The sequence below is a fragment of the Scyliorhinus canicula genome, chromosome 15, assembly GCF_902713615.1.
Source record: "Scyliorhinus canicula chromosome 15, sScyCan1.1, whole genome shotgun sequence".
Classification (NCBI taxonomy): Eukaryota; Metazoa; Chordata; class Chondrichthyes; order Carcharhiniformes; family Scyliorhinidae; genus Scyliorhinus; species Scyliorhinus canicula.
In genome coordinates, this window is record NC_052160.1 from 127,572,268 (window position 1) to 127,599,658 (window position 27,391).

The 27,391-nt window shown below is 45.3% G+C and overlaps 2 protein-coding genes across 2 annotated transcripts in view; one reads left to right on the forward strand and one right to left on the reverse strand.

The window, feature by feature from the left end:
* The window catches only part of LOC119978281 (cytochrome b561 domain-containing protein 1-like), a 12,270-nt gene extending 608 nt beyond the window's left edge, over positions 1–11,662 (forward strand). Inside the window, exons 2-3 of the mRNA XM_038819780.1 lie at positions 512–549; positions 8,499–11,662. Coding sequence (XP_038675708.1) covers positions 512–549; positions 8,499–9,002 — 542 coding nt within the window. The 3' untranslated portion in view covers positions 9,003–11,662. The remainder of the gene's footprint in view (positions 1–511; positions 550–8,498) is intronic.
* amigo1 (adhesion molecule with Ig-like domain 1) overlaps positions 1–27,391 on the reverse strand; it is a 65,702-nt gene that overhangs the window by 6,153 nt on the left and 32,158 nt on the right. The window lies entirely within an intron of this gene.

Consider the following 27,391-nt stretch of genomic DNA (forward strand, 5'->3'; position numbering starts at 1 on the left):
TTTGGGCAATAGGGAAGAGGGAATGGAGCAGAGTGGATAAAAAGATAGAAGAAAGGTGTGAGAGTAAACCTCCCTCGACATTGTTCCTTGGATAAATCATGGCTCGGATCCAGATTGAAACTCTTTTCTAAAGGGCGACATCATAATCTCCAAAAGCTGGTTCCTCCTGCTTGAGCAGCAAGCTATTTCCAAATTCTGAGTCAACTTGTGGCACTCCCAGTTAATGGGGAATGCTCTGTGTGTAATTGTCTGCCCACAGATACTGGACTCGGGCCAGAAAGAGCTAAAGAGGACACTCCTGCTGTCAGTCTGGGTTGATTCAGTCCCAGTGTTCCTCTTCCAGTGCTGATCACAGTGCCTAAAGCAGTATCGACTGCTGATTGGAGCCTAGAATAGTGTGTGGTGCCCAAAGTGTTTTTCATGGCACATCATCTAAACATATTTTATTACCTGGATTGGCTTCAGTGCTATACTCGCAATGTTCACCATCTGAATATTTGCTCTTTTTCAGGTCGTTTCTCCTGGCATCCAGCCTGCATGGCTGTAGCAGTAAGTGTTTCAAAGCATTAAAATAATTTAAAATGCAAATAATTTAAAAAAAATGTTGTGTATTGATTAACTTACTGTGAATGTCTTTTGTGAGCAGTCTTTGCAACAAGTGTATCCTGACTTTTTCAGCAAAAGTGCCCCAGAACCTTGGGATCACTCAATCCTATCCTCATAAGTTTGTCCCCATCCTGAGTTGGTAACTCTAAAGATCGTGGGGTTTGGATTTAGGTTATGATGTTTCCTACAATGAGGCAATGACAGTGCCACCAGACCAAGCTCCCAATTCAAACTGGTCAAACCAGGGAATAAGCATAAACGGATCAACGTTACTTATGGTTTGAAGGCCAGAGGTGCAGGGCTTTGGGCCTGCAGGTTATGAAGCTTAGAGACAGTGAATGACTCTTAAAAAGAGACGGTGTAAAACTGAATTCTGTACATTCAATCAGCATAGCATAGCATTATTGAAGCAGAGGGTCTCTGAATAGAGAAAGAAGCGAGCAATCTCGTGATGCAAAATGGTGCAGCGGTAATAACTTGATTTTTCAAAAATCACCCGTTTGTATGCACTTCATGCTAACTGATCCAGTGACCACTTGCACAATGGCAGCTGCCTGTATAAATTGCTCACGCTCTCACCTGCACTGTGGAGGTGCTGAAAAATGTCACTATTAGCAGGAGGTTAACCACATGAGAATTTGAGATGGGTTGTTTCCATCATAAATGTGGGCGTAAGAATTTATAATTGAAGTATAATAAGGCAAGAAAATTTGGCATGAAAATGAGGGCTCTGTACATCCTGCCCTCTAACTGCATCTGAAGACTGCACTTGGTCTAGACTAAGGTAAGATGGTACAAGTCAATGGGATCCAAGGAAATTTGGCAAATTGGATTGAAAATTGGCTGAGTGGCAGGAAGCAGAGGGTGATGATTATGGGGTGTTTTTCTGACTGGAAGCCTGTGTCCAGTCAGGAAATCTGTGTTGGGGCCCTTGCTCTTTGTGGTTTATATATATGATTTTAGATATGAATGTAGGAGGGTCGACCTGTAAATTTACAGATGATATGAAAATTGGTGAGGTTGTAAATAGTGAGGAGCATAGCCTTCGATTACAGGAGGATATAGACGGGCTGGCCAGATGGGCTGATCAGTGGCAAATGGAATTCAATCCAGATAAGTGTGAGGTGATGTACTTGGGTAGGACAAACAAGGCAAGGGAAGGTATGATAAACGGCATGACCCTGGGAAGCACTGAGGATAAAAGAGGCCTTGGTGTCCATGTGCACTGGTCCCTTAATGTAGCAGAGCAGGTGGGTACAGTGGTTAAGAAGGCATACGGTATACTTGCCTTTATTAACCGAGGCATAGAGTTTTAAGAGCAGGCAGGTTATGCTGGAACTGTATAAAACGTTAGTTAGGCCACAGCTAGAGTATTGTGTGCAGTTCTAGAATCCACATTATAGGAAGGATGTGATCGCACTGGAAAGGGTGCAGAGGAGATTTACCACAGCGTTGCCTGGGTTGGAGAGTGTTCGTATGAAGAGAGATTGGATAGACATGAATTGTTTTTATTGGAGCAGAGGAGACTGAGGCAGAACATGATAGAGATGTATAAAATTATGAGGGGTATGGATTGAGTAGATAGAAACAAACCTTTCCCCTTGGTGGAAGGGTCAGTGACCAAGGGGCAGGAAGTTTAGAGGGGATGTGAGGAAATGCTTTTTTTTACCTAGAGGGTGGTGGGAGTTTGGAATTTGCTGCCTGAAAGGTGGTGGAGGCAGAGACCGTCATAAAGTTTCTGAAGTATATAGATGTGCACTTACGACCCCAAGGCATACAAGGTTATGGTCCGAGGGCTGGAAAATGGGATTAGAATGGTTAGGTGGTTGTTTTTGACCAGCGCAGACGAGATGGGCCAATGGTCATTTCCTGAATGACTCTGACTACCTAAACCACTCCACCCCTGTCTTTCCTGCCCAAACATCACCACCGCGCTCTCTTTCCTCCCTTAACCTCTCCACATGTGTCTCGACTCCCTAAACCTCTGCACCTCTCTGTCGTGACTCCCGGAATTCCTCCACCTCTGTCGTGACTCCCGGAACCCCTCCACCTCTGCCGTGACTCCCGGAACCCCTCCACCTCTGCCGTGACTCCCGGAACCCCTCCACCTCTGCCGTGACTCCCGGAACCCCTCCACCTCTGCCGTGACTCCCGGAACCCCTCCACCTCTGCCGTGACTCCCGGAACCCCTCCACCTCTGCCGTGACTCCCGGGACCCCTCCACCTCTGCCGTGACTCCCGGAACCCCTCCACCTCTGCTGTGACTCCCGGAACCCCTCCACATCTGCTGTGACTCCCGGTACCCCTCCACCTCTGCCGTGACTCCCGGAACCCCTCCACCTCCCTGCCGTGACTCCCGGAACCCCTCCACCTCTGTCGTGACTCCCGGAACCCCTCCACCTCTGTCGTGACTCCCGGAACCCCTCCACCTCTGTCGTGACTCCCGGAACCCCTCCACCTCTGTCGTGACTCCCGGAACCCCTCCACCTCTGCCGTGACTCCCGGAACCCCTCCACCTCTGCCGTGACTCCCGGAACCCCTCCACCTCTGTCGTTACTCCCGGAACCCCTCCACCTCTGTCGTGACTCGCGGAACCCCTCCATCTCTGCTGTGACTCCCGGTGCCCCTCCACCTCTGTCGTGACTCCCGGAACCCCTCCGCCTCAGTCGTGACTCTCGGAACCCCTCCACCTCGCTGCCGTGACTCCTGGAACCCCTCCACCTCGCTGCCGTGACTCCTGGAACCACTCCACCTCTGTCGTAACTCCTGGAACCACTCCACCTCTGTCGTAACTCCCGGAACCCCTCCACCTCTGCCGTGACTCCCGGAACCCCAACACCTCTGCCGTGACTCCCGGAACCCCTCCACCTCTGTCGTGACTCCCGGAACCCCTCCACCTCTGTCGTGACTCCCGGAACCCCTCCACCTCTGTCGTGACTCCCGGAACCCCTCCACCTCTGTCGTGACTCCCGGAACCCCTCCACCTCTGTCGTGACTCCCGGAACCCCTCCACCTCGCTGCCGTGACTCCCGGAACCCCTCCACCTCTGTCGTGACTCCCGGAACTCCTCCACCTCCCTGCCGTGACCTCCGGAACCATTCCACCACTGCCGTGACTCCCGGAACCCCTCCACCTAGGTCGTGACTCCCGAAACCCTTCCACCTCCCTGCCGTGACTCCCGGAACCCCTCCACCTCGCTGCCGTGACTCCCGGAACCCCTCCACCTCGCTGCCGTGACTCCCGGAACCCCTCCATCTCCCTGCCGTGACTCCCGGAACCCCTCCGCCTCCCTGCCGTGACTCCCGGAACCCCTCCACCTCCCTGCCGTGACTCCCGGAACCCCTCCACCTCCCTGCCGTGACTCCCGGAACCCCTCCGCGTCCCTGCCGTGACTCCCGGAACCCCTCCACCTCACTGCCATGACTCCCAGAACCACTCCATCTCCCTGCCGTGACTCCCGGAACCCTTTCACCTGCCTGCCGTGACTCCCGGAACCCCTCCAGCTCTGTCGTGACTCCCGGAACCCCTCCACCTCTGTCGTGAATCCCGGAACCCCTCCACCTCTGTCATGACTCCCAGAACCCCTCCACCTCTGCCGTGACTCCCGGAACCCCAACACCTCTGCCGTGACTCCCGAAACCCCTCCACCTCTGTCGTGACTCCCGGAACCCCTCCACCTCTGTCGTGACTCCCGGAACCCCTCCACCTCTGTCGTGACTCCCGGAACCCCTCCACCTCTGTCGTGACTCCCGGAACCCCTCCACCTCTGTCGTGACTCCCGGAACCCCTCCACCTCTGTCGTGACTCCCGGAACCCCTCCACCTCCCTGCCGTGACTCCCGGAACCCCTCCACCTCCCTGCCGTGACTCCCGGAACCCCTCCACCTCACTGCCATGACTCCCAGAACCCCTCCATCTCCCTGCCGTGACTCCCGGAACCCTTTCACCTGCCTGCCGTGACTCCCGGAACCCCTCCAGCTCTGTCGTGACTCCCGGAACCCGTCCACCTCTGTCGTGAATCCCGGAACCCCTCCACCTAGGTCGTGACTCCCGAAACCCCTCCACCTCCCTGCCGTGACTCCCAGAACCCCTCCACCTCACTGCCGTGACTCCCAGAACCCCTCCACCTCACTGCCGTGACTCCCGGAACCCCTCCACCTCACTGCCGTGACTCCCGGAACCCCTCCACCTCACTGCCATGACTCCCAGAACCCCTCCATCTCCCTGCCGTGACTCCCGGAACCCTTTCACCTGCCTGCCGTGACTCCCGGAGCCCCTCCAGCTCTTTCGTGACTCCCGGAACCCCTCCACCTCCCTGCCGTGACTCCCGGAACCCCTCCACCTCCCTGCCGTGACTCCCGGAACCCCTCCACCTCCCAGCCCTGACTCCCGGAACCCCTCCATCTCCCCGCCCAGACTCCCTGAACACCTTCACCTCCCTGCCGTGACTCCCGAATCCCCTCCACACCTCCCTGCCGTGACTCACGAATCCCCTCCACACCTCTGCCTCTCTGCTGTGATTCCTGAAACTTCCTTCCCTCCCACCCGCCCTCCCAAAGGAAGCCACCTCAGTCATCAGTCTCGATGATTTCTCACAGATATCTCTGAGTGGCAGCTACCTGTGTGAAAGATGTGCTTTGCGAGATAGCAGTGCTGGTATGAATCTGATGTACTCACTTAAAAGTGGCTGTAATGGGCTACATTGTTTTGCTTTCTTGGGAAAGCGACTTCTGGTTCATATTTACCATTGAATGCTCACCTGCAGGGATATGTGTGGACTTCACTAAATTATCAGCATCTCGTGTACATAGAGCACCATGGTGGCACAGTGGTTCTCACCACTGCCGTACAACGCCAGGGACCACCTGGGTTAATTCCAGCTTTGTTGACTCTGTGTGGAGTTTACACTTTCTCCCCGTGCCTGAGTGGGTTTCCTCAGTTGCTCCGGTTTCCTCCCATAATCCAAAGATGTGCAGGTTAGGTGGATTGGCCATGCTAAATTGCCGTTTGGTGTTCAAGTCTGTGTGCAGGTTAGGTGGGGTTATGACGATAGGGCAGGGGAGTGGGCCTACATGGGGTTCTCTCAGAGGATTGGTGCAGACTCGATGGGCACAATGGCCTCTTTCTGCACTGTAGGAATTCTATGGTTCTAAAAGCAGCTCTCTGTTTTCACCTTAACTGGACTATGCAGATTTAATCAGATATCAGTTTAATAGACCTGTATTTTCATGGATTTATGGCACCCTGAAAACTGGCTATTTAACACCATATGGTGAAGCATATGTCTGTTGTCAGCTGAGTTTCCCTGACTCCTATTCAAACCGTTGGTGGTACCTGGGTAGTTACAGAACACTTTTCCAAAGAGATAGCTTCGTTCCCTCCTTCCAAGGGGAAACATGCACATTTACCTGGGCATCTGGGAGATTTGAGATCATTCATGCAGTTCGCTGGTGGTCATAAATGTGGTAACCCCAGTAAGATGTGGGTTATGAAACTCCTGAACTGGTGTGGCAGCACCACCCCTACCACTGCACCCTTGCGTTGACAACAAACAGAAATTCAGAACACAAGCATTATTGCAGGAACTGCTGGGGCACTGTGGGAGCTTAGCTACCTTGTGCCTTCTACTGGAGCACAAGAGCTAAGAACCTGCAGAGAAAGAAATGTTAATTGTTATAGTTTAACAATTGAATAATCAAATACTCGATCTGTGTTGGCAATTCAGTTTACTGAAGGCCACAGTGTGCAAGTTTTCTATGGTGAAACAAAACTGTTAAAATTCTCTTCCTCATTCTGAGTGGTTGTTATTGGTTGATGGAAAACATCATAGAACATCTACTGCGTAATTTGTGTAGTTTCTGCACATAGAAATTGTCGATGCGTCAGTGGCTGCCTTGCTGTGTCCTTGCAGTCTGCATGTGGACTGAAAGAGCACCAGTTCCGATTGTCATTCAGTCCCGATCCGGCCAGCGTGGGAGCTGCATTATGTGTCTCTGGTCTTAGGCTTGTGAGGGGAAAGCAACAGAAGGCGGGATTCTCTCAGCCCGGGCCGGGCCTGAGAATCCCCGCGAGCGGCGTGATTTGCACCCCGACGCCGGCGCGCGATTCTCCGCACAGTGGAGAATTGGCGGTGGAGCGGCGCTGGCCACGGGCCGCTCTACGTGGCCGGCGTGCCGATTCTCAGCCCGCGAAGGGCCGAACGTCCGTCGGAAAAACGCCGAGTCCTGCCAGCGCCGTCCACACCTGCTCTCAGCTGGCGGAAACTCGGCGTGGCAGGGTCGGGGAGCAGCCTGTGTTTTTGGGGGGGGGGGGCCTCCGATGTGGCCTGGCCCGTGATCGGGGCCCACCAATCGGCGGGCCTGCCTCTCTGGCTGGGGGCCTCGTTTCTTCCGCGCCGGCCCCTGTAGTCATGCGCCATGTTGCGTTGGGGCTGGCGCGTTGAAGGAAGGCACTGAGCATGCGTGCGTTGCGCTGGTGCCACTGCGCATGTGCGGATCCTGCGGCGCCCAGTTCGAACCAGGATCAGCAGCTGGAGCAGCGTGAACCGCTCCAGTGCCGTGCTGGCCCCTTTTGCGGGTCAGAATTAGCTGTCGGGTCAGCCCACTCACGCCGTCGTAAAATGTGACAGCGTGGACACTCTGCCGTGGGATTAGAGGATCCCGCTCAAGGCTTTCTCACTCCTGGTCACTTTCCATGATTCCTGCCAGCAAATTTACAACTTGTAGATATCTGTTAAGGATAGGATTTGTCTTTACCAATGATGGCCTACAGTTGAATTGCTTGTTGACTTTCATTTATGTAGGATGGCCACTTTTCCAAAGTATCAGAGAGCAGGAAATGGCATTGGGCCCAGCTGCCCCATGAGAACCTCCTCCCCCTCTACTTCATCCAATCCTATCAACATAGCTGACTAGCTCTGTATTGAGAGGTGGCCCATCAGATGATGTTTTATAAATCGATATTTCAATGAGACCCAGAGAGTTGGAATATTTCCCAGTTTGTTCTTTGAAGAAATTGTTTACGGCAAGTTAAAAATAAATTTAAGTTCAGAATTTTCCCTGTAACCTTTAGAAACCATATCCATTCAGTTAGAGCCACAAGTGGAGAGGGGAGCTGGTTCAGAAATGCTTCACTTTGTCAAAAGAGTCATCCACACTCTAACATTAGCTCCCTTTTCTCTCCACGGATGCTGTCAGACCTGCTGAGATTATCCAGTATTTTTGTTTATGCTTTACTAATATGTCTTTTTAGACTTCTTTAAGGATTAGAATTTATATATTGCTTCATCACATCAGAAAGCTATTCATATGTATTGAAGCATTTGTAACATTCCCGAGATATAAAAGCTGTTGTACTGTGAGTAGATGCGTCTACGTTGCACAGACTTTGCAGCTCATTTATTTTTGTGGTGTTGGTTAAGGGAGGAATGTTGGACTGCAGACTCTGGCCTGCTCTTCAGTAAATGCCATTGGGTCTTTAATGCCCAAGGATAGTGCCTTTGTTAACACAACAATAAGACTTTGCGTTGATATTGCGCCTTTGACGTGATAAAGCATCTCAAAAGCTCTCACAGAGGTGTTATCAGACCAAATTTGACACTGAGATATATGAGGTTGTGGGGCAGGTGACTAGAAGCTGGGCTAAAGGTAGGTTTTGTGGTGTGACTTGGAAGGGTTAGAGGGAGATGTACAGTGGTTTTGGAAGTGATTTCTAGAATTTGGGGCCTACATAGCTGAGGAAACAGTTACCAACAGCATAGTGATGAAAGTCGAAGACGCTCAAGGGATAAGAATTACAGCTAAGGTGCGTCGGTCTGAATCCCTGGCCACCTGACTCCGGGGTAGCGTTGAAGTTGAATTGCATTGAAGAATCTGTGTCTGTTTTGTTTTCCAGGTCTGTTTCTGTATGACAGAAGCCATTCTGACCTTCTCACGGGACAGTTCGCCCTTCTTCTTTTGTTCAATTAAAGCCAAGGTTCGAATTCACTGGATGATGCATGTCTTTGCCACCATCTTCGGCCTGGTCGGTCTTGTCTTCATCATCTCCAGTAAGAACATCTCTGAAACCCCACATCTCACCTCATGGCACAGCATCCTGGGAGTAGGGACTGTGATTGCGGTCTGTGGCCAGCTGCTGTGTGGTCTCTGCCTCCTCTTTCCGAAGTTAATTAACACCTACTCGGTGGCCAGGCTGCGACTTTATCACACCACATGTGGACTGGTGGCTTACCTGATGGCCACAGCCACAGTGGTTTTGGGTCTGTGCTCGGATTGGTTCAAAGCCCAGGTTAATGGAGTTTTGTGGTACTTTTTCTTAATCGTTCCGCTGATTCCAGCTCTCGTCATCATGAACCAAATTAACAATGGTTACCTCTCCAAGAAGAAAATAGAGATTTAGTGTGTCAATGTTGACCATCAGTAATTGCCATGGGCTTTGTGCGTAGCATCTCGCGATTAGGTCAAGTAAAAATTTGTCCGAAATCTAATATGAAGCTGGCGGAGTGGTTCAGCAATTGATTGGTCAGGGGGGCAAATAGCTTTCCCCTTTGGACAAAAGCTTTAAAAAAAAAAATCTTTTGACTTCTTGCTCTCTTTTCGCTATGGATTCCAAAACTGGCCAGTAAGAAGGGCACGGAGCAGCATGGAATGTGGTCAATTACCCTGTTCCTGCCACTCACCACAGGCTCCAATAATTGCAAGTAACATTTTTAATGGGCACAATTGATTTTAATTAATGTGTCAGGTATATATAAATGTGTGTCCATGTGTGCAATGCCGCTTGTGCTCTTTGTGCAGTGCCACTCGTGGAGTGCTGCTGTGAATTAAGAAGGTAACTATATGGTTGGTGTTCCTGGACAGTGCTGTAGAACATCGACACTTTTGGTAAAAAGTCTCAAGATCTGAATTGCAAAGCCTTCCCTATCTCTCATGTACCCTAGTAGGGCAAAGAGAGAAGGAATCCATGGCCAACTGATCCCTCAGTTTGTCACAATGCACTGGTTATCAAAATGAATATTTAAAATCGTAAAGTGCAGCAACATTTTCTGATGCAGATTTATTTTTATATTTATACTGTATAACTTAAATGAAAATGCTTTGACTATAAATAATTGTATTGCTCTTGAGGGCGGGTGCTAGGTAAGCTATATCTAAACAGATATATCTAAAATTCATTTTTTAGGTTATTACGAGCTAAACAACACTGCTCGAATTTGGTTCTGGTTTTTCTGCCTCTTTGGGTAACGGATAAGGCTTGTGATCTGTGTGACAGCCCAGGATTCTTATACTCTTTTATCATGCTGCTCTGCAGTGTGAATTATTTTCAACTTGCAGTTTTAAAAGAATAGTGAGATCCAAACTAATAGAAACTTAAAATCAAACACCAGAATCAGCTGGTTTATCGGAAAGCAGCATCGGTAATGATCTAATATTCTAACTGAATGATTGATACCTGTTCTTATAAGTGCTCCAGTCTGTTAGCCAAAGTACAGTATTGCAACTAGAGCCCAGGAATTCTGAATATCCAGGGATCGAGTTCAAAGTTGGATCTAATCAAAGGGTTCTGGGGAGTTTATATATAGAATAATGGATACCCAGGAGTTAGCTACTGGCTAGAATCTAATCGGGAATGGTGGTTTATATATAACCTGAGAGTGATTTACAGATTGATCTACAGATTGGATTGTCTAAATTGAATGTTCATTTCATGCCACATTCAATTAAGTGAGTCAATAGCTGGGCAATAATAGTATTTGTTGACATTTATCTCATTAATTATAGAGCTTAATATCTGTGCTGCTAAAATTACACAGACTGACAGTGGTTTGCAAAGCAAACCTGTCACTGCTGGAATTAGTTTTGCTCCTGGTGCAAGCTGATGTCTTTGTGGGAACCCAAAATACAATTTCAACCTGGTTTATGATGTGCAACAGCTCAGCATTGCACAGGCATTGAGCCAGATTTCATTCCAATGTGCTTATCTAGGCTGGACAATGGGAATGCCGCAATTGTTTGGGTTGAGTACATTTCGGGGGTTGAGTTGAAAGATCAAAGATTTAAATCTCTGCAGTGCTATCTATTTGTAAGGCACAGGCACTTGATTTGGGCAGCATAGGTGTCCTTGCCACTGTGCACGCAGAGTGGAATCATACTCTCATTTTACCTTGGTAATGACCAGGATATTTGTGACAGTTGAACTGTCAGCGTCCTACATTACCAAGACTTTTCTGGCACTCTATACAAACGACTCTCTTGTACTCTGCTACTTGAATTTTTTGTATGAAAGTCGTCATAGTCCAGACGGTCATAGGCTACTCTCCCGTTTGAGAAAGAGTTGACTGGTCAACCTGAGGATCACTGCACCTCAGGTGAGAGGCAAGGTGGGGCCTTCATGAATAACCTCAGCCAGTGTGGGAATCGAGCCCACGCTGTTGGCGTTGCAACCAGCCATCCAGCTGAAATACATCCCGATATTTTGTATATTTCTATATTTAGCTTCAAATGATAAATTGGCCCCAAAGAATACTGTGTTTCGGAATGTAAAACAAAATTGAAGTCTAGATTCTCATTTGACTTCAAATGGGTTGACCAGTGATGTCTTCTGTTGTAAGTGGCTCAGTAATTTCACTTTGAGCATGGTTGGAGGTGGTGTCTAAATTAACCACCGTGACAGAAGCATGTCCATTTTACTTTGTGTACTTTGAAGATCTTTTAACCGGAGAGGGAGTTTCATTCTGTTGCAGTATTGGTTTTCTGGCACTAGAGGTTGTTGTTTCACAGTATTTTAAGCAGAGCTGGAATATTACTTATAGTGGGCTGTACACAACTATGACTGTCTCTCATTTTACCCTAGTTTAAAATTCACTGCAATTAAATCTGAATTCACTTTCTGAATAATGTGATTGCTACAAAAATCACAACTATTTAAAAATAATGTGCAGAGAATGGACACTGAAACAAAGAACAAAGAAAATTACAGCACAGGAACAGGCCCTTCGGCCCTCCCAACCTGCGCCGATCCAGATCCTTTATCTAAACCTGTTGCCTATTTACCAAAAAGAACAAAGAAAAGGATCAGATATTTGGTTGGCTTTAGGGCTGATATTTTACCATCAGTTACTGAACCTTTGTCAATGTTTGTTTGCTCTGCCTGCCATCATCCTTCCCCCGTGATCTGAAGGCCACATGGCTGGTCCAGTTATAGTACTGGCATTGGGATATATAATCCTGATTAAAATTAACCTTGCAACACAACCCAAACATGTACGCCAGTTTGGTTGGCATCTGAAATAGGCAGATGTTTGGGTTGGGACTCATTCTGAGCTGCATCCACTGCCAGTATTTAAAGAAGTAACACCAACTGTAATTTCTGTGTCGAGCTTGTTTCCAATTTTTCTTCATCTTAAATTGGAACAGTACTTCAATTCAGCGAATAGAATCCCTTTGTGCAGAAAGGCCATTTGCCCCATCGAGTCTGCACTGACGTTCTGAGAGAGCACCCTACCTATGCTCACTCCCCTGTCCTATCTCCGTAACCCCACATAACTTGCACCTATCCCTGGACAGTAAGGGGAAATTTAGCGTGGCGAATCCACCTAACCTGCACATCTTTGGACTGAGGGAAGAAATGAAATGAAATGACCAGAGTACCCGGAGGAAACCCACACAAACGCGGGAGAACGTGCAAACTCCACACACCCAAGTCTGGTGCTATGAGGCAGCAGTGCTAACCACTGTGCCGCCTCAGCAATAATGAGGGTAATGTGCATGTATAATGGACATAAAGTCTAACCCCTTATTTTAAAACTAGGTGGTTCAATTATAAGCATCTGTGTTAAAAGACAATGCAGGCAGACAAGCCACGTAAATACCCATTTTTAGCATGTGCTGTTTGAATGCCAGGGTCTTTAGTTGAGCTATTGAATTGTTCATTTTGATTGCTATGTGACCTCTAACAATGTAGCACTTCTTCTATAGGGAACCAGCTTGTCAGGCTGATTATGTAGTATGCACTTTCTGTTCAGAAAGTGCATACTAAGATGACGAGAATAATAAATGAGAAAGTTAATTTTGCCCATTTTAATCCAATCATCCCGAATGGCCCCTAATGGTTCCCCCCCTCTCGTAGCATCCAGTTGCACTGTAAATGATACTGGTGTTTTCACCTGCACCGCCCTCTTTAGGAGCCTAGTTGCATGTTGACATGAGCAGAAGTATGATTTGAATATTAATGCAATGTTCAAACTCTCCCCTCCCACTGTGCTCCCTGCTAACTCAAAATCCAATGAGTCACTCAGCTTGTATAACTTATTCTATTTCAAGCTGCCTCAAAGATAACAATTTAATTTCTTCTTAAATTTGCAGCCTGTCATTTTCCCAGCCACCTGTTTATTTCTCTGCACTCAAGCCGCACAAGCCAGGGAGGTGACTGGTTTAGTCAGTCCCGGTTGTGTGCTATGTAGTCTAATTCCCGGCTTGAATGATGACTGTTTGAAGCAGCCAGTCAGGCTAGGATTCCCATATCTCGTCCCTATGCAGTGTCCCTGCAGAGAGAACACTCATTTGTCTGTTAGGTGAAGACAGAAAAAAGGTAAATTGTGATGCCATTTGTGGTCAAATAGCCGACCTGAGCTGAACTCTCGATTTGGGAGTTCCTTGAGAAATACGAGCTACACACTTGCAGCTGGTGTACTTGAGCACCCTGGAGGCAGCAGGGCAGGCTGCCACCCCAGCTCCCTTTCTAACGTATGATGCTGAGCCATTTTGGAATTAAATCCGGGAGCACGTTTTCACATAAAGGATAGTGGAAATCCGCTGCACTCTTTTCCCCAAAAAGCTGTGGGTGCTCGGGGAAAGTGACAGAGGAGATGTGGGCTGGGCATCCAGTGGAAGTAACCAAAACTGAAATCGCTTGAATTTTTGTTAGGGGTATGCTGAAAATGATTCCTAATTTCTAAATCCAATGTCGAGGACCAATTTACAGAGTCCAAATTATTGAACTCACGCAAACATGACTGGCAGGTTAAAATGCTAAATGAAACTAACTCATCTAATAAGAAGTAAATCTTTACCCTCTTTAAAGTAGACAAGTATCGGGTTGAAGCAGGGTGTTAATTATTTTTGTGCATCAAAAACAGGTTCCCAGTTTGTGATGACTTATATGTATAAACTGGACAGTTATCAAGGTATGCCCTCTGAAATTAGTTGCCCTTGAGGAAGCAGCTAAATGAATTCATATAACTTCAAATGTGATAAAGGATTGAAAAACAATTGTGTTGTTCTACTAGCTGATTTGTATGATCCACACTTGGGTTAATCAGCTATAAATTATTTCAGTGCTACATTTTCCTTGCAATACCAAGGGGAGGAGTGGAACATTCAGCCCCTTAGATCTGTTTCGTCATTCATGTGGATACTTTAAAATGTGCTCTGCAAATGGGGCAGGGAACTGGCAGTCCACCTCGGCACAAGTGTGAATGGAAAGCATGCCTCAGGGTGAACTCTTGAAAATTATATACTGTGCTGATTCTATCAGCAACCATAATATCGCCGGGTTCTGTTTAGTTCTGTCAGACATCATTTAAGTTTTAAAATTAATCCTTTCAGCTGCTACCCTTCTAACCCTTGCGCTATTGATCGATGACACTTATCTCTTGCGGCAGCTGTGATCAGGGAAATAGATGGTGCCATGTTCGCAATGTCATGATCTCCATGCAGTCTGCAACCATGTAAGAAATAGAATGCAAAACTTTCTTTTATTATTAGCTTAATCACCATTTTGGTAGAGAATGGGACCCCTGTTTAAACTGTAATATGTACAGTACTTTGACCTTAAAGAATGATTCGAGGAGCAGCACGGTGGCACAGTGGTTAGCACTGGGGCTTCATGGCGCTGAGGTCCCAGGTTCGATCCCGGCTCTGGGTCACTGTTCGTGTGGAGTTTGCACATTCTCCCCGTGTTTGCGTGGGTTTCGCCCCCACAACCCAAAAATGTGCAAGCTAGGTGGATTGGCTACTCTAAATTGCCCCTTAATTGGAAAAATGATTGGGTACACTAAATTTTAAAAAAAAGAATGATTCGATCTCTGATTTTATATCATGCTAAGATCTGTAGCACCAGCTCTCTTGAGGCTGTCTTCCTGTTTGCACGCTCACCAGCCTATGCACATTTTGGTGTTCCAGGTCTTAATGCAATGTTAAATCAGCTTTTGATTCTGACTTTTTAAATAGTCAGGAGGTTTTTAAACTTGAGGAAGATAAGTGACTTCAGGAGAGAAAGGCAGAAAATCAGGACAAGGGAGTGACAGAAAATATTTGAGGTAGACCTACTATTATAGCTTGGTTAGCCATCTGTTATATTTAACACATTTAAATGTCTCTGTATGAAATAATGATTTTGTTGTGAAGTAATAAAAGACCAGTGCAATGATACACTGAACCATATTCAACATCCATATACAAAAGGAAAATACGACAAATGTTGGAAATATTGAAATTAAAAACTGAAAATACCGGAAATACACAGGCTATGCAGGATCTGAGCAGAGAAACAGTTATTGTTTCAGATCGAGGATTCTGTTCTGAAGGTTCATCATTGACACAGTTAACTCTGTTTCTCTCCTCGGATGCAACTTGACCTGCTGAGTATTTCTGGCAATTCCCGTTTTTATTCCAGCAATCGTACATCTGCAGTTTGTGATAAATATGATGGGAAATGGCATCCACTAATTTTTTGTTGTTGTTTGTTTTGTCTGCTGGAGAGCTGTTCACTTTGGATGGAATAAATACTTCGTATTGTGAATCAGAACATCAGCTGTCCACTCAACTCTTGACCACATGACCAGGCCTAGACTGTTGTTTTCACTCATTGTCGTCACCATCATGGTATGGGCAATGTAATAAGAGTGTTACTTGTACAGTGAACTAGAACCAGCCTCAGCATATTTATGGATTCCAAATGTTTTTTATAATGTGCCACTCCTGGCAGAGATGTAGCTCATTCAATTGCTAAATGTGCGACTGATATTAAATTTAAAAAAATATATATCAAGCCTCCAGGTTGAAGGAATTCCTTCCCTCCCTTCCCCAAACCCACACTGGCCCAAGCGATATGCTGATAGGCAAGATGAAGTAGGATGGATATAGTCTAGAACCAAACCTGATTCTGTGCTGTAAATTCTTATTAGATCATGCGCCATTGAATCCCCTCGAGCTTGCTTCACCATTCAATAAGATCATGGATGATTTGATTGTGGCTTATACTTCACTTTCCTGCCTGTCCCTAGAACCCTTGACTCTCTTGACAATCAGAAATCTCTCTAATTCAGCATTGAATATATTCAATGATCCAACCGCCACGGCTCTGTGGAAGAGAATTCCAAAGACAAAAATATCCTCATCTCTTAAATGGGAGATCTCTTATTTTTAAACTGCGCCCCGATTTCTAGATTCCCCCATGAGGAAGCATCCTCTCAGCATCCACCCTGTCACGCACTCTCAATCAGATATGTTTCAAAAAGTGTACCCCCCTTTTTTCTAAACTCCAATGAGTACAGGCCCAACCTGCTCAACCTTTCCTCATACAACAAACCCCTTCATCCCAGGAATCTTCTCTGACCTGCTTCCAATGCAAGTATATCCTTAAGTATGAAGACCAAAGCTGTATACTGTATCCCAGGTGCGATCGCATCAGTGGAATGCACAATTTAGCAAATTTCCCTACTTTTATATTCCATCCCCATTGCAATGAAGGACAACATTCCATTTGCTTTCCTAATTACTTGCTGAACCTGCATGCTAGCTTTTTGTGATTCGGGTACACAGATGCCCAGATCTTGCTCTACAGCAGTATTCGGCTGTCTGTCTCCATTTAAATAATATTCTGGTCTGTTATTCCTGCCAGAAGTGGACAACCCCACATTTTCTCACATGCTCCATCTGCTAAAGTTTTTTACTCATCATCTACACTCATCTACATCCCTTTGCATCCTCCTCACAACTTTGTCAGTTAATTTGGCTACAGTAATCAATCCTGTAAATAGCTGATGCATGGACAGCTCGGTAGCACAAGTGGCTAGCACCGTGGCTTCACAGCGCGGGTCCCAGGTTCGATTCCCCGCTGGGTCACTGTCTGTGCGGTGTCTGCTCGTTCTCCCCGTGTCTGCGTGTACTTCCTCCGGATGCTCTGGTTTCCTCCCACAGTCCAAAGACATGCAGGCTAGGTGGATTGGCCATGATAAATTTCCCTTAGTGTCCAAAAATTTTAAGACGGGTAATTGGATTACGGGGATAGTGTGGAAATGAGGGCTTAAGTGGGTCGGTGCAGACTCGATGGGCCGAATGACCTACTTCTGCACTGTATTTTCTATGTTCTGTATGTTCTCTGCAATGATTGACAATGAGTAGCAACAATGTTGATTCTGGATTAGTTGGTCGTGTTAGATGGAGCTGCATTTATGCCTATTGGGAGAAGAAAATGAGAAATTTTATTAGAGCTAACAGAACGAGTTTACACCTTATCCCCATGTTTGCATGGGTTTCCTCTGGGTGCTCCGGGTTCCTCCCACAGCCCAAAGATGTGCAGGTTAGGTGGATTGGCCATGCTAAATTGCCCTTTGTCCAAAAAGGTTAGGTGGGGTTACTAGAATACGGGGACAGGTTGGAGGTGTGGGTTTAAGTAGGGTGATCTTTCCAAGGCCCGTGCAGACCCGAGGGGCCGAATGGCCTCCTTCACTAAATTCTATGATATTTATGTGGAGTTTATGATGGGTTGATAGTGGTTGCAGTGATTTGCCACGAGTGAGGGAACATGCGTGTTTTGGAAAGTGGGTTTCCGGATTGATATAAAGTGGGACTTGTCATTTCCACTGTGCCTTTTACGACCTCAGGACATTCCAAAGCATTTTGTAACCAATTAAATACTTTAAATGGTAGCCATTTGTAACGCAGTGAAATGTGGCAACCAATTTGTGCATAGCAAGATCTCGCAAATAGCAATGAGATAATGACTGGTTGATGTGATTTTAATAATGTTGGTTGAAGTTGTGTATTGCTCAGGACACTGGGACAAACTCCCTTTCTCCATAAATAATGCTCATGAGAGCACTGAAAGTGCAGACAGGGCCTCAGTTTAATGTCTCCTCTGAAATATATCACCTTCAACAGAACAGCGTTGCCTCAGTACTGTAGTTCTGTATCAGTCCAGATTATGGGCTTTGATTTTGATTTATTATCACATGTACCAAAGTACTGTGAAAAGTATTTTTCTGCAGCCAAGGGAACGTACACAGTACGTACATAGCAGACCAAAAAACAACATCTTGTGTGGGATTTGAACCCACAGACTTCTGACGCATCTACGAAGCCACGGCTGACACGATTGACTTCCTCTTGCTCCAAGCTTTATTTCATCATCACAGTAACCTGTGATTTCCCTTCAGTCCTGATGCTATTATTTTAGTCCAGTGCGTGATTTAAATATAAGCTGGGTCTTGTTTTTTTTTTTTGTTGCGCCATCTTGGCTGCAATGAAAACTCTGTTCCGTTATTGTAGCATTTCTAAGACTCATACTTGCAGGTTAGTAAATAAATTGCATGTTCACAAACTGGATTTGTTTTGCTATTTTAAGTTGACAACCAAAACAAAAAGTGAGTCCTCATAGTAAAGCTCCTCTCATCATTGTGGGTTGAGTATGATCTGCAACTGGATTTGTTCTTCCAGATCCAGAACTCCTGCGACATGACTTGCCACTGCAGCTATGCTCCAAATACGATTTGAAAGAAAAGACCGATATAAAGATTTAATGTGTCTGATGTTTCAAAGTGCTTCACATACAGCGAATTAAGCTGAAGTGCATCTACTGTTACAGGGGTAAATCTGGTAGCGGGTCTTGTGCACAGCAAGGTCTTACAAACAAAAAACAAGATCTATGACCTAAATGAATGTGTTTTTGGTAGTGTTGGATGAGCCAAGGCTTCCTGACCCTGTTCAGGTAGTGCCATGGGGTCCTACTGCTTGCTGCTCTTGATAGAAACACAGTTGGAGCCCTCTATTTAATATCTCGCCTAAAAGGAGGGATCTCCAAGTATGCAGCACTCCCTGGAACAAGCGGGAGTGAGAGTCCAAATTTCTGTCGTACTTACTGCAAGTATTGGATGTGGCGTGAGAATTTCTTGTATTTCCTGTTTGGTTTCTGACGGACTTTTAAACTTTGCTATAAGTTACTACCACCCTAATTTGTTGAATAGAGAGAATTTTGCTTATGTTGTACAATTGTGTATTGAAATTAAATTGCACTAAAGCTAATAATAAAGGGAATTGTGATTATGTATTTTGCACCATCTTTTAAAATGTGCTATTTTAATAAAGTATATTTTGCGCCTTTGAATTGTCTCGATAGTGTTTTCTTTTGAGTACTTTGCTTCCAAATCCATCTAAAGGATCACCTGGTGGCTTCTGTGCATCTATTCCGCCAATGTTCATGGGGTCAGGGAAGTCACCTCATTAACAGAAGGATATCACTCACACCGCTAAGGGGAAATCTCGGGCACATTCCTTGGTCCTAAGATTACTTGAACATAAAAATCAAGGCTCACTTGCCTGAGCAGTAGTGAGGGCGTGATGCACGGTCAGAAGAGCCATCTTTTGAATGGGATGTTAAATCGAGGCACTGTCTTGACTATCAGGTGGACTTAAAAGATTTCATGCCAGTAGTTTGAAGAAAAATGGGGAGTTCCCCTCATGATCCTGGTCAACATTTATTGGCTGCAAAACGCTTTGAGATGCTCATCATAAAGGTGCACTTTTTTATTTTACAAAACATGATTTTTGGATACCTGTGAGAAGAAAAGCAATACCATGGAGTAATATTGAAGAAATCAAGTGCAGAGATATAAACAGCAATTAAGGAAACTAGAGAAGTCTGAGGTTAAAGTTGCAGAACAGAGCACTGTTCAGTGAAGACAGAATGGAGAAGAGGGCTGAGACGCCAGAAAGATGTCTAAAGTGATTTTCAGGTTTGTGAGATTTTACTGCAGTCAGGAACGTGAGTTGAAATAACTGAATCTCAAGAGGTTTGGTAAAAGCAGTCAAGACAACACAATCCTAGAATGGTTGGTGTAAAATCCAGGACTTGATTCGCTGTTAAAGTGGAGTGAAGTCTTTGTTTAAAAGTGTCATTTGGTAAACCTGGTCTGGATTGCAAACCACGAAGGGAAGGCAAAATTGTGAGAGAAGATTTAAAAGCGTATTTTTGGGAATGGCGTTTGGAACATCACCCGACAATCATCTGGGGAGATTGAGGACACATCCACAAACATACACTCTGAGCCCAAGTGAATTTGCCCACCATCGCATGTGCTTAACGCAGACTTTGCATTAATAAGACCATTGTACTTGAAGGTGTACTTGGTAATCCATGTTAAACTTTAAACTGAGTATTGTTAAACTAAGGGGAGTAAATGAGTATTGCATAATAATCCAACTTTTCATGTAGTGTTTTTTCCTTGTTAAAATTTATTATTGGCCCTGCAACACTATTCCTCCATGTTGTATAAGAAGAAAATAAAAGTTATGGTCTTTTGAGCAAGGGTTCCATTCTGGGATCTTCCTGTCCAGTCATAACATCAGCCAGAATCGTAACACATCCATGAAGTGAGAAAGAGTTAACATTTCAGGATAATGACCTTTGCTCCAATTTAAAGAGCTCTTTATGGAGTAATTTCTCCATAAACTTATGAAAGTGCCGGTGGTACCAGCTAGAATGACTAAATTTCCCCATGAGGTCCCCCAGGTTTTATGATTAGAATATATAGGGAGTAATTAATCTGTCTGACAGTATTGCTTCTGCAAAAAAACAAATGTCATATAATGTAACGTCTGGAGCTGGTATCTCAATCATGCAATGATGCTGTTGAAATGTTAATAACTAGTTTGCATAAAAATTGCAGTTGTTAAACCTTAAAACTACTGGAATGCAGTTTTGAAAATGTTATCCTGTACTGACTGGTTGAAAAATACTAGCCTAGAGACTGAAAGGCTCTCAGTGGGAATGGCTGGCACCAACCATCCTAAGGGCAGGTAAATTGCAGGCTATATAAAACAAAAGACCTTAGTTTCTGTCGTGTCTTTGTGACCATATGACATCCCAAATTGATTTGCTGCCAATAACATATGTTTTCAAATGTAGTCACTGCATTACTGTGGTTTTGAAAAGAACACAGCAATCTCATACAAACAACAATGTGATAGCGGACAGGGTTTTTGCGATGTTGATTGAGAGGTAAATGTTGGTTAGGATACTGGGAGATCTCTTCTGCTCTTATTTTGAATTTCACTGTTGCATCTTTCACATCTGTCGGAGCGGGCAGCTGGGGGCCTCAGTTTCATTCCTCATCTGGGAGATGGCACTGCTTGAGGGTGCAGCACTCCCTTGGTCACTGCGCTGAGTGTCAAATCTGGGTTATGCCGTCAACATGATTGGATCCCATCTGACCGTGAGGATGAGAGCTATTCGCTGAGCTAGAGCTGCATGGGTAAAGTGACCATGGTTTGTTGGTTTTGTGCCTCAGAAATGGCACGATCCCTCATCCTTGGTAAACCTCATTTTGCATGGGAGCCTGAGGACCCTCCGTATCCTTTTGTTCATCATGAGATCTCTATCTCATGGAGACTTACAAACCAGAAGGAGGTCATTCAGCCATCATGCCCATGCTGGCTCTTTGAAAGAGTTTTCATGCTTAAACCTACACCTCCATTTTCTTTTTTAAAAAAAATTTTTTATTCTCCTTTTTCACAATTTTTCTCCCGAATTTACACCCAACAACAATCAATAACTAACAACAAATATCTCAAACCCCATAACAGTAACAACGATCCCATCCTCCCACCATGCCCAGATATCAGCCCGCATGTTAACATAAACAAATGACAAAGAAAAAAAAAGGAATCAGGGATTACCCATAGCCATCTTCAACATACACAGCCCCCCTCCCCCCTCCCAACTAATGTTCGATGTTATCCAGTTCTTGAAAGTGCATAATAAATAGTGTCCATGAGTTGTGCTTCCCCTCAGTTCGAACTTAACCTTCTCAAGGGACACTTCCATTTTCTGCCTGTAATCCTGTGAGTACCTCATCCTCCAGTGCTCTCCACTTTCTCCATTCCAGGGAGAACAATACGTAATTTATCACATCGCTTTTATCTTCCCTTCCCCAACCTAGACACCCACCATCTTTCAGAGAGGATCTAAACTGGGCTATAGATCCAAAGCTGGATTGCTCTAGTCCAAAGACTATCACCCTCTCTGGTGTTTCCAAGGCTCTTTCAACCTTTTTTACTCAAATGGGTTGGGTGAAGCTTGGCGTTTCCTCCACCCGGTTACAAGGGACTATCCCTGCTTCTCTCAGGTCCACTGTGCTTGCTCATGCATCGATTATTACTTTTTCTGGACAGAGCTCTTCTCATCACAGTTAGAACTGCTGAGTTCTTGATCTGGCTCTTGTGTCCAAAGCTAATGGCTGGTCTCCATGGAGGTTTGACAGAAGCCTACTATCTGACCAGGATTTCTGTAGATATATATCCACCAGTATAGATGCTTTTGTTAAAACAAACAAATCTGTATCCACCACCATCAGCATTATGGGAGACCCTCAAGGCGGTTCATTGTAATTTTTTACAATGCATGTATTATCAAACAAAGAAAATTAAAACACCAATAATTGGTGGATTCAATTTTCCATTACTCCACCCCTGAGTTATATGCAGACAGGATAAAGCTCCAGACTCAGATTGACTTACTTTCCACAAATAAAGCTGTGCTCCTTTTACAACGTTCAAAGGGGACTTATTATGAATACGGGGACCAAGCTAGCCGCCTAATTGCTCACCAGCTCAGGCTCCAGTTTGTTTCTCAGTTTATCTCCCAGATCTGTGACTCCTCCCCTAATCTTACTATTGATCCCTCTGATATTAATTTGACCTTCACTTCCTTTTATCGTAACCTCTATAAATCTGATCTCCTGTCAGCATGACAATTGGTGATTTCTTAAATAATTTGAACATCCAGCTGCAGATGTGGACAGGAGCAGAGACTGAGACGACACTGTCCATCTGGATGAGATAACAAACTCCATTACGTTGATGCAAAGTGGTAAGGCCCCAGGCCTTGGTGGCTCCTATCGAGTTTTATGAAACTCCACTCACCTTGCGTCCTTATTGCTAGATATGTTTAAGGACTCATTATCTCAAGCTTTTCTACCTCCTACATTGACTCGGCATTTGCCTTGTGGAGGAATGGATTCATACATTTTACTGACCTGTTGGTGGAAACTTTGCCAGCTTTAGCGAGCTTGCAGCCAAATTAAATTTATCTGAATTTAGTCTTTACCGCTATTTTCAAGCCCATGGTTTTGTTTGCTTGCACTGTCCATCCTTTCCTCAACTACCTCCAAGTACATTGTTCAAAGGATTTTGTCATTGCCTCAAACCAGCAATACTTCTATTTCAAGGGTGTACGATCTCATGATATCCTCTGGACCATCCCCTCGCCACAAGGTAAGAAATAATTGGGAATTAGAGGTGGGCTTGACCTTATGGATGACTGGTTGGGGGAGAGCCTTTTTAGGGTCAACTCCACATCCTCTTGTGCTTGGTTAAGTTTAATTCAGTTTAAAATAAATTCTGCATGGAATTTACTTTACCAAGGCCAGAATTTTGGACCTGCAACACGAGCAACAAATACGACAGGTGCTCACTCGCCCCTGCGGTCTATACCCATATGTTCTGGTCATGCCCAAAGCTGATTGGTTTTTGGCAATCCTTCTTTGACACTCTTTCCAAAGTTCTAGATATTGACCTACAGTCTTGTCCTTTGTTAGCCATATTTGGCTTTGCATCTGCACTAATCAGTTTAACTAAGATTGAGCAGACGTCATTGCATTTGCTTCATTAATAGCCTGCAGGTGGATTTTATTAACCTGGATGAAGGTCCACCAAGCTACCCATTGCTTCATCATTGGAAGACTTAATGCCTTTTCTATATTTGGAGAAGATTAAGTATGCCATAAGAGGCTCCACTGAGAAATAATTTGTAGATGACAACCATTTGGGTGCAATCGAACGAGTGCTGGGGCTTGGTGGGGGTGTCGGGAATCGCTTGGGGTGCTCCAGAGATTGGGACGCCATTTAAAAAATGGAATCACGATCTCTCACTACACAGAGTAGTTCCTGCGAGTGGAGCTCCTCAGTTCTCAAAGCGGGCCTATCTGCGGCCTCAGCCGCTGAAGCCCCCTATCCGACCGGGGTGCCATTTTATAGCGTTGTGTTTCTCAGTACTACGAGCGCCGGGAAACAAGCAGCTAAACCCGCTCGCTATGGGACTTTGTTCACATTTAGATAAATCATGCCCTTTGTCTTTAAAGAGTTAATTACTGTCGACTGTTAATTTGACCTTTTCTTAGCGGCAGCACGGTGGCGCAGTGGTAGCACTGCAGTCTCACGGCGCCGAAGTCCCAGGTTCGATCCCAGCTCTGGGTCACTGGTTGGGCTGGTTTAGCACACTGGGCTAAATCACTGGCTTTTAAAGCAGACCAAGCAGGCCAGCAGCACGGTTCGATTCCCGTACCAGCCTCCTCGGACAGGCGCCGGAATGTGGCGACTAGGTTGCTTTTCACAGCAACTTCATTGAAGCCTTCTCGTGACAATAAGCGATTTTCATTTTCATTTCATTTCACATTCTCCCCGTGTTTGCGTGGGTTTCGCCCCCACAACCCAAAGATGTGCAGGGTAGGTGGATTGAACATGCTAAATTGCCCCTTAATTGGAAAAAATAAATTGGGTACTCTAAATTTATATTAAAAAATTGACCTTTTTTTTGGTACAGTTTTTGTTTATTTATTGCAGTATAGTACTTTGTTTACCTGCTCCTTTCCTATCTTGGAAAATCAACAAAGCAAGTTTGCAGAAAAAAACCTATCTGATTTTGTACATTGTCGGTTCATATTCAGGGAATGTTTTCCGAAGTTGTCCACTACCTTTTTTGGTGCTGTTGATCAGTTTTGGCAGATTTTTCCAGTTGACTTGCACAAGGGCAAACGGGTGGTATTTGGATTCTAAGGAGCTTTTTCTCGGCAGGAAAGAACAGCTTCAGGGAGAAAGAGAGACAACTCGTGAAATATGGGATGAAACCCTCAGCACACGTCTGCATTCGACTGCTGAAGGGAACAGAAGTGACCTTGTAAAAGGTTATTTAGCTGCCTGATAACAGACAATGCGCGACGTGATCCCAGGAAAGGGACTGATAGAAGTGAGAAAATAACGATATTTAAAAGCATGTATAATTTGGGTGAAAAAACTAAATGTGAAAGCCCAGGATCCCTTCCCTGCTCTGAAATGAATATGTCTGCAGCCAACAATCATCTGTCAAGCTTCATGTTTCTCCCAGCGTGATTAGGAGATTCTGCTGAATTTAAAATTAGCTGGAACTGGGTCAGTGCAAAACACCTTCCTTTGGGTAGAGAGAGACATGCGATTACTGATCAAAGGGAATCATTAGCGCACTGCTCTGAAATGATAAACATTGGATTGCATTCAACCCATTTCTCTGAAGGTTTTGCACTTGTCATCAGTTGAATTTCATCCTTGCCTGTGGATACGTTTGCTGGTTTCAGCTTGTATCTTTTTCGTGACACTTACCATTGATTGCAGGGATATTGATGAACTGTCTTCACTGTCTATAGACACAACTGTATTGGCAGTTCTTTTTGATTTCCTTCATGGCCTTGTCTCAAAAGTAGTAACATTTTTACGAGACAGAACAAGTCATTGGGCACAACAAGGCTGCCACTCTTTCACTGATAAGCCTCCTCTACTTGCCTTCACTTCTTGACTTCCCTGTACCCCACCGTGCCCACCTTTCCATCTCATCTTTAACCCCCAACGTCTCCCGATATCCTTCAATCTCTTCTCCAGAAAAATGTGCCGTTGCCTTTCAACAGCATTTATCCTGCCTTCTCCAGTGCCCATCCGTGGTAAGTCATTTCCAAATCTTTGGAGTGGGGTTTCGTCCTTCCAACTGTGCAAGATGATGGATGTGCAGCCAATCGTATCCATTGCAATGAGGTAACTTCATATGGTGCACCTTTGCTGATAGCTGAAGCGGCCAATCTGTAGGAGGTGGCTTTTGCCACGAGTGCCACAGCTGAAGTGGTTATCCGGTGTTGTGGGTTGTTGCTTTTTTTTAGTATCCGATTCATTTTTTCCAATTAAGGGGCAATTTAGCATGTTCAATCCACCTACCTTGCACATCTTTGGGTTGCGGGGGTGAAACCCACGCAAACATGGGGAGAATGTGCAAACTCCACATGGACAGTGACCCAGAGCCCGGATCGAACCTGGGACCTTGGCGCCGTGAGACTGCAGTGCTACCACTGTGCCACCGTGCTGCCCGTGGGTTGTTGCTTTCAATGTTGGTGCCTGTTGTCCAAGCTGTTGTAGCCACTGATCGTCATGGCGGCACACAGCGGTCCGCAGGTGATGTCATCATTTTCCTCTGTTGCCAGCTAGTGTCACCCAGTTGTGAGAATCAGCAAGCATACTTGCAAGCACCCTTGAAGTAAAGCTTCGAGCGAGCGCCCTGTTGGTCATCTGGCTCCCGTTACCTTGCCTTCTGTCAAGAAAACTGTGATAACCTCCTCACCCCCGATCCCACTATCACCCCACTGGAAGTAGTTAACAAATTCTGCAACTGCAGGGTCACAGTGACAGACAACCTGCCAAAAACAAAAAAAAAGTTTTTAAAAAACTTTAACCCTTGCAGGGCAGAAATTGTCTGTAAAAGGGCCATCAATCAAGTATATTTTGTGCATCAGAAATACATTTATTTCGTCAGAATTGTAGCAGAAAATAAATCAGGATGGGGAGCTTCAGTTAAGACTCTTTTCTTGGAACAGAGAGGGTTCAGATGCGATCCAGTGGAGGGTTGCAACATGATGAGAGGTTTTGATAGAGTAGATCAAGAAAAATGATTCTCTTTGGAAGAAGTTGATCCCATGAATGATTTTAAAAAGTAAGTTGGGCAGACACTTGAGAATGAGAAATTCTAGGTTCATAGCCAAAATTGGAGTGTGGGACTAAACACGAGTGCTTAATCAAAGAGTCAAATGGGTCAATGTGTCAAATGGCTTCTTCCTTTACTGGACGTTCCTGAGATTGTAGGAGTGTATCCCTGTGCCACCCCTCCCCGCTTCTCTTCCTCCTCCCCTCTCCCCCAACACACACTTCAAGTACAAATACTTTTAACACTTAAAAAAAAATGAAAACTTTAAGAGTTCAGCATTCTGGAACAGTGACCACAAAAATAAAGGATTCTTTCATGGACTGCAATGAGCTTGCATTCCTTCCACTACCTTTGCAATCACTGAGCTGATGCTGTTGCTATGGTAACTGCTCAGGCGGTGACTCAGCATCCACATCCCTTTGGAATATCGTGCCGGTCTCAAAGGCCAAATAGTCTTTGCGGAGTGTATCCCTGGATACAACGATCCCGTGAATGTTCTGCAGGTTTAAAAATCGTCTAACCCTCAAAGGTTTCTTAACTCCTTATATATTGATCTTACCAGTACTTTCAGCTCAATCTTGCTTGGTTTCGATTGCAGATACTGACTATTTTCTTGATTTTTAGTTGAGGTTGTGCAGAATCATACAATGGTTAACAGCACAGAAGGAGACCATTTGGCCCACCTTGTTCATGTCAATTTACTGAAAAAAAACTACTTAGCTCATCCCATTATC